Source organism: Podarcis raffonei, chromosome 15 (genome assembly GCF_027172205.1).
Source record: "Podarcis raffonei isolate rPodRaf1 chromosome 15, rPodRaf1.pri, whole genome shotgun sequence".
In the NCBI taxonomy this organism is placed as follows: Eukaryota; Metazoa; Chordata; class Lepidosauria; order Squamata; family Lacertidae; genus Podarcis; species Podarcis raffonei.
Window position 1 is genome coordinate 10,779,465 of NC_070616.1, and position 14,146 is coordinate 10,793,610.

The 14,146-nt window shown below is 46.1% G+C and overlaps 1 protein-coding gene across 9 annotated transcripts in view; it reads right to left on the bottom strand.

Annotated features, from left to right (window-relative positions):
• Positions 1-14,146, bottom strand: part of AUTS2 (activator of transcription and developmental regulator AUTS2) — a 689,545-nt gene that overhangs the window by 551,021 nt on the left and 124,378 nt on the right. For all 9 annotated transcript variants that reach the window (XM_053367368.1, XM_053367370.1, XM_053367367.1 and 6 more), the window contains exon 2: positions 8,762-8,971. In XM_053367368.1, coding sequence (XP_053223343.1) covers positions 8,762-8,971 — 210 coding nt within the window. The remainder of the gene's footprint in view (positions 1-8,761; positions 8,972-14,146) is intronic.

Below are 14,146 nucleotides of genomic sequence, written 5' to 3' on the forward strand. Positions count from 1 at the left end.
TATTATTAAAAAAAAAGGAAATGTACACCCAGGGTTGTTGTTTTCCTTTAATTTTTTTTTTGGGGGGGGGGGCTAAACTATAGCTTGTTTAGCTTATAAGTAAATCCGGCACTGGACAGAGGACTGATGGGCATGCTTTTCCCTAACTTGCAAGTATCTTTTTGCCACTGTGCCATATGCTTATAGCATTGGCGAGCAAGAGTTTATTCTAACGCTCTCATCTTCCAGTCTTGGATGATTATGATGATTATTCCGTTCCCCAGGAAATGTTTTACGAGGGGCTCTAAAACAGTGTGCAACACAACGTCATTTCTTTTACGGCTTGTGGAAATAGCAGGCCCATCGGTACCTCCAGTACAAACGTACTTCCAATCATTACACCCGAGGGTATTGTTATCTGAAAGCTAAATGTAGGCCAGGACCATTTGCAATATTTATTGAATACTAATGCAAAAAGTTAATTTCCAACCCTGCTGGTGCCAAATTTTAAAAGTGGAAAATAATCATCTTTTAATCAAAAAACAAAATAATACACTGTCATCATAAGCTCAAGATGGGTTGTAACTTTAAACGGCCACTCCTCTGGGGGAAGCTTTTCTCAGCAGCATCCATCTTTTGCCTATAGAAATTAATATGGTTTTATTAACTCCCTGCCTCTATTTGCATTAACAAATATATTTTACATGGTACCACATGGACCCTCTCTTTCCCCAGGCTCCAAGTATCAGGGAACATTCGACTAAAGTTTAAGGATGTTGGGACATAGGAAGAACCTGCTGGGTCAGGCCAAACCCCCATTTAGACCAGCTTTCTGTTCTCACCATGGCCAACCAGAAGCTTATGGGAAGCCTGCAAGCGGGACCTGAGCACAATGGCCTTCTCCCCTCCTGTGGTTTCCAGAAACTGGTATTCAGAAGCATATTGCCTCCAAAAGCAGAGGCAGAACAGAGCCATCATAGCTAGTAGCCACTGGTGATGAGCCACTCCATGAGATTGTCTAACTCTCTTTGAAAGCCAACCACATTCTTGGCCATCACTGCCTCTTTTAGGAGACCCTCCAAGTGTCCCTATTTTCCAAGGACAGTCCCAGAGTTACAGAAGCTGTCCCAGTTTCTGATTGGATCCCAGAACATCCTGCTTTTCCGTAGGATGTCCCTATTTTCAACAAAGAGATGTTGGAGGGTATGGAGTTATTGGACCCCCGAGCCAAGGAGACAGGTAACTATGCAACCTTTGGAAGACATCTGAAGGCAGCCCTGTATAGGGAAGCTTTTTTAATGCTTAACGTTTTGTTATGTTTTTATATATGTTAGAAGCTTCCCAGAGTGCTGGGGCAACCCAGTCAGGTGGGTGAGGTATAAATAAAATTATTATTGAATAGGACATCCCTATTTTCATCGGGGAAATGCTGAAGGGTATGTTTTAGGAGTGAGTTCCATAACTACATGCTGTGTGAAGTAGTAAGTCCCTTTTCTTAACTCCCTTCCCTCATTTTCTTGTATACACATTTATTTTACTGTATGTGCCCATGTCGGATGAAGGAAAGAAGTACAACAATGCGTCAGGCAAAGAGGAGACAAGCTCTGGTGCTCCCACTACAGGTGTACGGGTTGCATTTGTGTTTCAGACTTCAAAACTCTTTCAGATTCATTGCAGAGTTGCAAAAAGAAAGAAAGTTACCTCACAACTTGCTTAAAGCTAGATTTTGAAATCAGTTTTACAGAACAACTGGGGGGTTGGTGGGGTGTTCCAATAAATTTATAGCTCCTGAAGGAGTTTTGAACTCCAAAACATGAAGAGTAACCACAATGAATATCTTTCTTCAGTAAAAGCACTGGATTTTGACTCTTTGTTGTCCGACGCCTTTGTGGGCATTATAGATTTATCTGATGTGGGTACCAAACAGCCAATACTCTGTTGAGTAAATTAGTCCCAATGGAAGACGGAGATTATCTGATTCACACCCACCCATACAGAATGCTTACAAAAAGGGGGTTCAGCATATGCGCACACTGAAAGAAAATGCGATGGAACTCAGATTCATCAGTCAAGCGATTCAGCTGCAACGCTCTAAAGGTGTGTCTGTGTGTTCACTTTATGTTTTTATATGTGTGTGTTTAATGTAAGCTATCATGGACCAGATGGTAAGATACCAAACAGAATTAATTTAACACATTTTCTTCAAGATGTTACAATATTCAACAGCGTCTGCAATAAAGTCTCCTCCGCCTCCATCCAAGAAAAATTCAGCTCTGGTTCCTCCCACCAGCCCATATTTTATGTGAGGTATTTTGTTTCCATTTCTAAACAGAGCAGACAATTGCGAACTCTAATACAGTGGTACCTCGGGTTACATACGCTTCAGGTTACAGACTCTGCTAACCCAGAAATAGTACCTCGGGTCAAGAACTTTGCTTCATGTTGAGAACAGAAATCATGCTATGGCGGCATGGCAGCAGCAGGAGGCCCCATTAGCTAAAGTGGTGCTTCAGGTTAAGAACAGTTTCAGGTTAAGAATGGACCTCCGGAACGAATTAAGTACTTAACCTGAGGTACCACTGTAATGGTCAGTGGAAGCAAGGGAAAAAAACCTCTGCACCATCATTACCAAATAGGAGCAGGGGAGGGAGGAAGAGATTTCAGTTTTGGGGAGAAATGAGGAACTCAGCGACATCAAAGCCCCATCCGTACTATACATTTACAGCAATATCTTGCCACTTAAAGCAATCAAGGCTTCTCCCTCTTCCTGGGAATCTTGTGGAACTGTAGCTCTTCAATGGGAATAAGGTGTCTCCTAACAACTCTCAACCTTAACAGGCTACAATCCCCAGGATTCTTTGGGGGAAGCCATGACTGTTTGAAGTGGAATGATACTGCTTTAAATGCACAATGCAGACGAGGCCCCCAAACTGATACAGTCACCCATTCCCAGCAGCAGAACTATACTTTGTGTCTGCAACCTGACCCAGGTTCAGCCCTTGACATCGCCAGGTAGTGCTGAGAAGACCCCATCTCCAAAACCTCAGAGAGCCCCTGCCAGCCAGTGTAGTCAATAATGAGTTTTACAGACCAATAGTCTGTCTCAGCTGTTTCCTGTGTCCATGTATGAATATCCAACAATTCTTACACTATAGATGTTTGCTTTAGTAGGACAAAGAGTCGCACATGGCAGCAGTGGACAGCTTCCACCCCTTCTCCGAATTGTTTAGCGCCCCCCTGCCCTGGCCAAAGTTCAAAAGCCACCTGCAAGCAATCAGTTTAAACCTCTGGCAAAAGTGATTCTTCCAGCTGTAACCTACTGGGCAAGGGAGATAGATAACAAAAAGAAGTGACTTCTCCATTTACATTTGACTCTGGTCCCACCTGCAGTTAGTAGGCGGCCCCTGATATATTAACCGAGTGACAATGTGGCATTCATCAGGGGGGAAAGTTGGCCACACCTGTTATAGGAGAGACACAAGCGTCATCGAGCATGTTACTGAGCAGCACCCACATACAAACCTGTGATGGCCTGGGAATCGGATTCGGAGGCTGAACCTGAGGAATCCCAGCCTGCACAGGATTCCCCGCCTCCAGAACCAGCTGAGCCTGGGCTGGGGCCTGAGCCTGAAGGGTCCTCACCTGTGCTGGATCCTCAGGTGCAGGCACCAGCTGAATCTGCTCTGGCTCCTGAGGTGATGGAGGACCCATTGCCTGCAGGTGCTCCACGCTCAGCCCTGTCAGGGGAAGGTGAGGTTGCCTCTGGGTCCGGTAACCCTCCAGCCTCTCCTGAGCTGCAGAGGCTCAGGGCAGAGAGGCGGAGGGAACTAAGTTCCCACAGGAGGAGTGCTCGCCTCCAGGCCAGGAGAGGCGAGTCACCTGAGGATCGGGTCTGCCCTATGCCTCGGGGGAGATAAAAGCCAGCCAGCCCCAGTCCCAAGTTGTGGGAGCAACATTATTGGTTGTCTGTTCCAGCCTGTTCCCTGACCTGCTTCCCTGCCCTGCACCCAGCTTCGACTTCTATGGACTGCCTTCATATTGCACCATCAACCTCAGACTGGACTCAGACCTCGCCTCTCAGTTAGCCCCCAGTACCAGCACAAAACCTATGGTACTGCTTTACCCAGAGTCAGTCTGCTGTTCCATCTAGACTAGAATTTCCCAAACTTGGGCCTCCAGCATTTTTTTGGGGGGGGACTACATTTCCCATCATCCCTCACCACTGGTCCTGCTAGCTAGGAATGATGGGAGTTGTAGCCCCAAAACAGCTGGAGAGCCAAGTTTGGGAAACACTGATCTAGACCACTACTCCTTATTCTAGTTGGTGGTGGATCTCCAAGTTCTTAAGCACTTGAGATCCTTATTAGGAACATAACTGGAACCTGCTGCATCAAACCAGTGGCCCATCTTGTCTACCCATCTGCTCTAACCATGGCTGGCCGGCTGGCCCTATGGGAAGCCCGTAAACAGAACCCGAGCACAACAGCAGTGCTCTGGAGCACCCCAAAACTGCAATGTCTGCATGCATGCCAAACATTCCTACCCCACCCTTGACCTTCCAACATTGAGTAGGACTAGGGCTTCCAAGCATGCTTAAGACATCTTGGATTATATTCCAGGGAGCTCTATATGCCTTTGACTGATAAATCCTTAGAAGGCAGGCGTATACATTTGTTTCAGAGGGATTGGCAGGCAGCATAAATTCTGGTGGAGTCCAATCTTAAGTTAATAAGATTGTCAAAATAAAGCCAGGATAGAAGCCTGTGTATTTGATACAGTCACGTCAATCCGTTCTTCCCTCCTTCTCTGAAACCCACCCACTGCTTTCTTTTCAATTAGCAGTTCTTGGATGGGGAGTAATGAAAGCAGTTGCTAAAGAGCACTCACACGTCAACGTTGAGGCTGCAAATCCAAAACTTTAAATAGCATGTTGTAAATCGCTTGTCACTGCTGTCAACTTGCCTTGGAACAGCACAGCAAGACGCAATCCAAACTCATCGGCTTCGCTCCCCCCCCCAACTGTTGGCACAACCAATCAGACACTTCTCCCCTTCCCAGCTTCAATTTCTACTGTCTCGCTAACACTCTACCAAGACAGGTGTGCCCCACCATTGACAAAAAAAAGTGGGGGAGGAAGTAAAATGGTTTAATCCTCTCCCACACCTGGACCCAGTTTTGGCAGCTGGGTCCTTGTCACACAACCCAGGCTGCATTCACACAACGGGTGGGTGTTTCCCTAATGATCAATTTCCACCTTATCTTTGAGCTTTCACACAGTCTAAAAACCGCTTCTGGAAATATAGCAGAATGTAGCACAGGATGAGGCAGGATGCACATCAGGCAGGGCTCTTTTGAGCATGGATCAAGCAACAAGGAAGATCTCCAGGTAGACTCTACACATGAGTAGCATCACTACCCCTCGTGGGGGGGGGGAATCCCATTGCTGAACCCTGTGTGAATAAGTACTTTCTTTTAACAGTCCTGAATCTCCCAACATTCAGCTTCATCAGAGGTCCCAGAGTTCCTGTATGATGTGAGAGGGAAATTATGCTCCTTCTCCAATCCTTTCAATGTTTTATACACCTCTCCAACCTGTCCCCCTTTTCTCTAAATTTCTAAGCCTTGCAGATGTTCCTCTTTGTGTATGTTGTTATGCACAAGTGCAATGTCCAGCTTTATATTATGAGGTACTTCTTGGCCAGATGGCTATCTTCAACACTTCCAAGGAAGCATTTCCTGAACAGTGGAAAGACCACTGCAGTCAGCACCGGGTGACATGGACATGCCTGGAGTCTGGCGTTACAGTTCATTAAAAGTGACACAATCCGACAAGAAACAAGATGAATTTCTCATTCTGACTGTGCGCCAAGTGATATTTCCTTCCTACTTGGAACTGCTCAAAACCTCCCGTCTTCTTTTCACAAGATTCTCAGATTTGGAACACCAGAACTCAAATATTGTGTTGGAATATGGAACGTCACATACTGAATATTTACTGGGCTCTAACCAGATGCTACTATGTAGAGCTAAGAAGTACAGAAATAAAACAATTAATAATCATAATAATAAATGTGTTCTTATAATAAACTGTTCAGAACAGTTTCAGTCTTTGCAGAAGTCTTTTTTTTCTTTTTCATTTCAACCAATCCTTGCTTGTGCCTTCTGCCAGATATTCAGAGGGTGCTTTATGTTGTTGTGAGCAAGCTTGCAAGACAAGAGGTTTGCTCATGTCCAATTTGTTGGATCTACCTTTACATTAGACGAGGCTTCCTCAACCTTAGCCCTCCAGATGTTTTGAGACTACAATTCCCATCATCCCTGACCGCTGGTCCTGTTAGCTAGGGATCATGGGAGTTGTAGGCCAAAAACATCTGGAGGGCCGAGGAAGCCTACATTAGACCCTCCCTTAAGCAATATCAGAGAAACCCTTGCATGCTTTGGGGACTCCCAAGAAGCAAACTGTGCCAGAAAGCTTTTCTACAAAGATTCATAAGGCAGCTCATTTTGTTTCACATCAGGCAGGGCATTCAGCACCACTGAGAGGTTGCATGTTGTGTCCAAATGAGAATAAGCAGGCATGCAATGTCTCTTCCTCTGTGAGGAAAGACAGCTTTGAGGGGAGAATATGGGAGAAATGGTTGGGATCAGATGCCTGGCCACCATCTCTCCACTTCGGAGTAGTTTCACCTTTCCACCCAAGTTCAAAATGCAGGTAAACTTGCATTTTGAAGAGTTTGGATTTGATATCCCGCTTTATCACTACCCAAAGGAGTCTCAAAGCGGCTAACATTCTCCTTTCCCTTCCTCCCTCACAACAAACACTCTGTGAGGTGAGTGGGGCTGAGAGACTTCAAAGAAGTGTGACTAGCCCAAGGTCACCCAGCAGCTGCATGAGGAGGAGCGGAGACATGAACCCAATTCACCAGATTACAAGTCCACCGCTCTTAACCACTACACCACACTGGCTCTCTGGATCTGATTTGGGCACAGACAACAACTTTTGGGGCCATTTGATGTCAAGGAGTGGCAAGTATACAAAGTATACAAAAGGTTAAGCAACCATCCCCTACTTGTTCGTTTAAAATTTTCTGCAAAATTTTTCTTTGAATGGTGTTGCAATTCCATGGTGAATGTTTGCGTCGATGCATGTACTTCCTAAGTGCGCTTGCGCACGCACGCGCGCACACACACAGGAAGCCACTTTATACTAGAAACGATCACTATTATTTCAGAAACCATATGGTCACCCCCCCAAAAAAAAATCCTACTTAATTATGAACACTCCATTAAGGGTTTGCCTGTAAGAAAAGGCGAAGGAAGATCATGGCTGTTCTCGCCATCATACAGCATGGCAGGGTAGCCAAGGGCTCCTGTGCTACAAACCAGCAAGTTCAACTCCCTGCACAAGCCAAGAGTGCATCCTCAGTACATAGAGATGTCATGCCAGCGTAGCATCTAGGCAACGTTTGTACTATGCACTCAACAACAGGTTAGGCACCTTCCTAAGATGCCATTCGTATTGTGCCTGTCAGCATCTGTTATGAGCCCTGCATCCAGCAGTGAACTGGACATAGAGGCTGTGGGGGCACCAGATATGGAGCAGGATCTAGATCAGGGCTCAGGGCAGATTGCAGAAGATCACTGGAGGCAACTGCACCTGAGTCACTTGGACAATAACTCCCAGAGGAGCCTCCCAGACCACCAGGGCCTATAGGGTCACAGCCCAGGCTCTCAGAGGCACCTTTCCTTGATCTTGAAGGACTAGATGCCTTCTACCACACATCACCAGTACAGCAGTACCAGGAGCACATCAGGAGAAAACTATGGAATGAAGGCGGAGTGTCCATCTTCAGGTCAGAAGGTTGGCCAGTTAAGGCCCTGAATTTCTCTCAAGGGGGTGGAGCCTGGAGGAGGTTGAGGCACCAAAGGCCTCAGGCTCCTCCCAAACTTCATAAGAGCAAGTTGCTCACTTGGAGCCATCTGTGGTCGTAATGAACAAAGCCAAACGGTGACCCGTTTCCTTAAAAAGAAAGAAACTTTACAAAACCCTTCTGGAGGAAATGAAATTCTGATCCTACCAGGTGGGGAGGGGAAATGAAAATATAATATAATAAATAAATCCTCAACATTTGAAATAGGGTGCTATTTGTCCATCTAAAATCACCATTGGAAACAGCCATTCCTGTCCCTGAAATCTCCAGCTCATCTGTCCTTCTATGTTCATTAGTTAGTTTTCCATTTTTTTCTCCTTTAATTGCTAACCCCTGGGATTTTAGTAAAAAATATTTAAAACAACAACAACCCTGCTGTTGTAGAGGTGCAATGGATGTATCTCGTAAAGCAGAAATGCAAGTTGTGGGGAGGAATCCAGCAGACACAGATCCCAGAAGCAATCCTGCTTACAAACTCATTTGCACACACCACCTTCTGGTGTGGCGCTCAACGCCATTCCCCTGGAGCTGTGCCACCTTTGTTGCCCCCCTAGGCCACCTGTAATACTGAAACAACCCTAGTCCCATCAGTTCCATTGACTGGAGTAGCAACTCATTTATATCTAGGAATCATTAAGCCAGAGAAACACCCAAGACAACATCAGCCCAACTTTAACTCAACGTTCCATTCCCATCTTGCCAAGAGGCGACCTCAAGGGCCCAACCCCAAGAGGAGAAAGACGTTGCAGCAGAAACCAGGAGGGAAAGCAATGCCAGAGATAGCAAACAGATATGTCTAAAGTGGAGAAATAAGGCCATTCCACTCCAATACATTTTTCAACGCTTCCTACCTGACTGAGTCCTTTCAGGAACTTCTTCCTTTTCCTGAGATGTTGGCAGAGGTTGCGGTCATTCTCCCGGTCTGAGCTGTAGTGGCGATGGTGCAGTCTGTTCTTTTTCAGGTGGTATGGCAGTCCATTAGTGAGCACGTCCCGTTTCTTCTTCACAAAGGGGTCCAGGCGCTTCTCCATGAGGTCATGAGGCTTCACCACAACCTCCTTCTGTATGGTTGGGAGGGGAGAAAGAGAAAGGAATCCTGTTGTTGTTTTGGAAGACTATCAACTACAAGTGCAAGGTTTTAGTGAATCCAGCTAAGTTTTCAAGTTCAGTAACACGGTGGCCAACTTTTAAACTAGATCCTGCAGCTGCCGTAGCTTAGTGGAGAGCACATGCACACGGGAAAGTCACTTTTGCCATTCCAAGAGTGGTTTATCAATCAACACCATTTCCCGGGTAACTCTAGTTCTGCGAGGGGAATAGGGACCTTCTTACAACTCACAGCACTCTTAACAAACAGCAGTCCCGTCCCCCCGGATTCTTTGGAAGAAGCCCTGACAGTTGAAAGGGTTAACTTGGGACCCATTAGCACTATACAATCTGGAACAGTGGTGGGAGACCCCATTTTGCCCAAGTCATGCCTCTCTGCTCCACACCTGATGCCATCAGGTGTGGAGCAGATTGGGCATGGCTGAACTGCAAAGCAGTTGATTCTGGTGAGGTCAGACTCCTATGTATAGTTTGCTCTAGGGAGCTTAGTTTGGTCAGAATCGAATACAGTGGTACCTCTGGTTATGAACTTAATTCGTTCTGGAGGTCCGTTCTTAACCTGAAACCGTTCTTAACTTGAGGTACCACTTTAGCTAATGGGGCCTCCTGCTGCTGCCGCGCTGACACCGCAAGATTTCTGTTCTCATCCTGAGGTAAAGTTCTTAACTCGAGGTACTACTTCCAGGTTAGCGGAGTCTGTAACCCGAAGTGTTTGCAACCCGAGGTGTTTGTAACCCGAGGTACCCCTGTATACACTTCCAGAGTTAACGCTAAATTACTTCTGGTTAATGAGTCACCATAGCCGCTCCAAGGGCTGTTAAAATTTGTGTCCTGGGCTTTTTAGACTTGTCGCAGTGGAAGACAGGAGTGCCTAGCTTGCTCTGGTCCATGGGGTCACGAAGAGTCAGACATGACTAAACAACAGCAACCCATATGTTATCTGAAACCACAGGGCCACCTTGGTTGCCAGAGGAGATTTATTTTTCCCCTAGCACTCCTGGAGTGGCTCCAGTTGTGTGGCTCCAAACTGGCACTGTTGCCCCCTCTGTCACTGAGGACACGGAGACACCAATGCCATTGTGAAGAGACGTTTCATGGCCAGCCCACCAGGCGGAGTTCTTTTTGCTCCCTCAGGCGAAATATGCCTCTTGCTTGCCATGCTGAGGCTGTGCCCGCTCCACTTCCTCCTAACAGGAGCCCAGGGAGGATGTCAACTGCTGGATCAATGTGTTCGCTTGCGCAGCTATGTCTTTGCACCTGCTTATGTATCACACTGATCTCAGCATGAAAGGTTTTGACAGAAAACGTAATCCGAGTCCAAGCCCTTCATCCAGTGGGAGCCAGGACAAAGGCTGGACTTAACGCTTATCTAAGATCTCAAATATCACAAGTGTTACTCCCAATGGCAAGCAAGGAAGGAACAAGTTCTGCCGTTAAAGGTCACCTACCGATAAGACAAAAAGAATGGCTAATCCGGCAAAAAGTAAACATGAACCACGGGGAGGGGGAAGACTTATCACCACTTTGTAATACAACAAAAAAAGTAACCCAACCAGGAAAATATATAGACACATAATCCAAAAAGGCAGGATGAGACATCCATGCCCAAATCAGAAGATAGTTTAATGGGCATACCACTATCTAGCCCCTTTATTCATATAGGCCACCAGAGAAATGGTCCTTAATCAAAGTATAAATCCAGTCCAAGGCAGAGGTTTACAAAATGACAGAGGTGCCCTGGCATTAACCTTTTCCATGCAGTGAAATTTCAACTCTATCTGGCTGTGCTGGGAGATCATAAAAGTGGGGAACAAAAAAGCATCCTGTGAGGCCCTATACACTCAAGTTCTGACTCTTGTTCATCTGGGGCCCACTAGACCTGCAGAACCAGCCACTATGATGAATACAAAGTGAACTATAGGTCAGCCATGATGGATTAAACTGGATGACCCCGTGTCATCTCAGTATCATGTCTGTTATAAGCTGCCTGGATCTTGATGCTGTTTGCTAAGACCTTGGCATCCTCAGCTGACAAACAGGCATGAAGCCAGAGCAAATGGCACAGCAAGAGAGTGGTGGGGTGTGTCAAGGTGCCTCGGGTGGAGAACCGCTGGTGAAGCAAGGATCCCATTTTCCCCGCCCCCAGGTATATTAGGGTAATTTGTTACCCACCTCAGTCGTAGAATTGTAACATTGGGAGGGACCCTGAGGATCATCTAATCCAACCCCCTGTAATGCAGGAATATGCAACTGTCCCATACGGGGATCAAACCTGCAACCTTGGAATTATCAGCACCACGCTTTAATCAACTGAGCTAACAAAACCAATACAAAAGGAAGGAAAAGTTCACCCCTGGGGTGTACAGAGAACCCTCCCCTTCCTCAGTGTATCTGGACACCCACCCACCTAATAAACAACTGTGATTGATCCAGTTGCCTTCCTCACCACATACACCATCTTACCAGGGCACTGAACGAGGCAAATATATTATGGGTTGCATACATTATGTTGCTCCTCTCTAGGGGCTAGATCCTCATGAACTGGAAGAACTTGAAATGGGTGTGTGTATGTGTGTGTGTGTGATAGAATCATAGAATTGGAAAGGACCCTGTCCCATACAGGAATCGAACCTGCAACCTTGCCATTATCAGCACCACACTCTAACCAACTGAGCTATCCAGGTTGCCAGGTTTTGTGGGCCAGCCCTGCTGTCAGACCATGGGCCCATCATCCACACATTCAGCCAGCAGATGAAGAGGGTCTGCACCCATTCGGCGAGTCTCTCCCCTCACAGGGCTTTCTTTCGCATGTCAACCAGATGTGATCAGTTCATATAAGCAGAATCAGCTTAGTGTGGAAGGAAAATGTTCTCTATTTAAATATGCACTTATTGAATCCATCAGGGTGAATAGTAAAGTTTATAAAACACTGTGCAGACATGGCAGAGGGAGAGATCAATAGAGAGATGATTGCTGAGTAACTGGAGAATTAGATGTCAGATTTATCCCTAAACAGATTGAACGAAATGCTCTGTGATAACCCGGTAAGATGCACCATCGATACCTTTAATTCATAATCTATGATTTCAGAATTTACTTAACTTGCAGGAAAGACGTCTTGATTTGTTAAACAGAAAAGCCTGAAATGGCTACAAGGGAAGGGGTCCCAGCCTACCAGTGCCTGAAAGGAAAACTGTTTGGCAGGACTTACGAGTTTCTGGCAGGAAATTCAAGCTATCAGATACTAAGGCCCGATACACAACTTATATTTAAAGCATCATTATACCCCTTAAACAATCATGGATTTCCCCCAAAGAATCCTGGAGAATCCTTTGGCCCCAAGAATTCTTAGGAAACCCAAATTCCCCTCACAGAGCTACAATTCCCTAGGAAGAGAGGTTGATTGCATAGCTGCCAAGTGTCCTGGAAAAAAATGGGACGTCCCATTTTTATTTTTTTTTTGCTAGATTGCAGCAGATATTTTGAGTGCCATGCTTTCACCTCTAAAAAGCACTGCACAAGATCACGCCCTGAAAAAGTGCAGCGTGTGGAGTTTTTTAGCGAGATCATGGTGCAGGTAACGTGACTTGCTGTGGCGCATGTCCCGACAGATGCACATCCCAATTTTTGATCTGAAAAAGTTGGAACAGTATGTGATTGTTAAATCACTCTGGGAATGAGGAGTCTATGAAGGGCATGGGAGACATCTGAGTACCTTAAACTACAGCTCCCAGGTTCCATCCCCAACAGCTTCAATTAAAAGACTCAGAGAGCAGGTGATGAGAAATATATTTCTCTCCTTAAGACTGCTGGACCATTAAGAGGCGGGGGGGAGACAAAACCTCAGCAGTACAGCGTCTGCTTTGCATGCAAAAGGTCCCCAACATTTCCAATTAGGTCTGGGGGAGAACCCTGCCTGAAACCCGGAGGGTTGCTGAAAGTCATTGGTAGGAACTTCAGAAGCTGCATGAAACTCCATGAAATCAGGCATGGTTCTCTCTCAGAGCCCTGACTGGAGATCAAATCTGGGATCTTCTGCATGTAAAGCAGATGTTCTACAGGGAACAGTGCAGACTATGCTGAGCTAAACAGATAAATAGCCTGGCCTGGTGTAAGGCTGCTCCCTCTGTTTCTATGTGGCTGCAGGGAGGAGAGTGTTCACAACACTGGGTTATGTGAGCGGACTTCATCATTACGGAACCCACAGGCTAATCAATGTGTGCAAATGCCACTTGAAACTGATCTACCGCTTTGCCACTTCTTTGCGGCCTATCCAAAGAAATGAGCTCATCACAAAGACTGGATGGCTCTATCTAGTAATCCTACCCCAGAGGCATTGGGTGAATTCTTTCTGAGAGCGATCTAGAAATTACAAGCCCAACTGAAGTCTCTGAAAATGCCACTTCACCAATTAACCCACTTGCATTTCTGAGAAATAGCTAGCATAAAGGAATGTCTGGTGGGTGGGTGTTTCTCTCCCCCCCCCCACTTTTATGTATTAAAATTTTAACCGTTAAAGTCTAGGGTTGCCATATTTCCAGAAGTCAAATTCAGGACACGAAAGTTGGTGAGCTTTTAGGGGGAAATGAAACTCAAAGTTGGTGAGCTTGTTTCTGCGCCCCGCCCCCCATTATGCCAATCCCCTTAAATCCTGCCTACACCCATGACCCTTTCCCCTGATAATTACCTTTCAGATACAGTGGTACCTCAGGTTACAGACGCTTCAGGTTACAGACTCCGCTAACCCAGAAATATTACCTCAGGTTAAGAACTTTGCTTCCGGATGAGAACAGAAATCGTGCGGCGGCAGCGGGAGGCCCTGTTAGCTAAAGTGGTACCTCAGGTTAAGAACAGTTTCAGGTTAAGAACAGACCTCCAGAACGAATTAAGTTCTTAACCCGAGGTACCACTGTATTTTAAGCCTCCACACCCTCAACTGCTCCCTGCCTTGACCTGCCCTTCTTTGGCTGGCCTGATTGCAGCTGGAACAGCCCTGGTTCTTGTTATAAGTGGATCGGGTCCTCCTTAAAGGGCCAGTCATATCAGAAGCCATTCTGCCTGCAGATCTTCTTAGGGCAGTTTTCAACGAGGCTCTCGCTCACAACCCTTTACTCTTTTCACAACCCAGG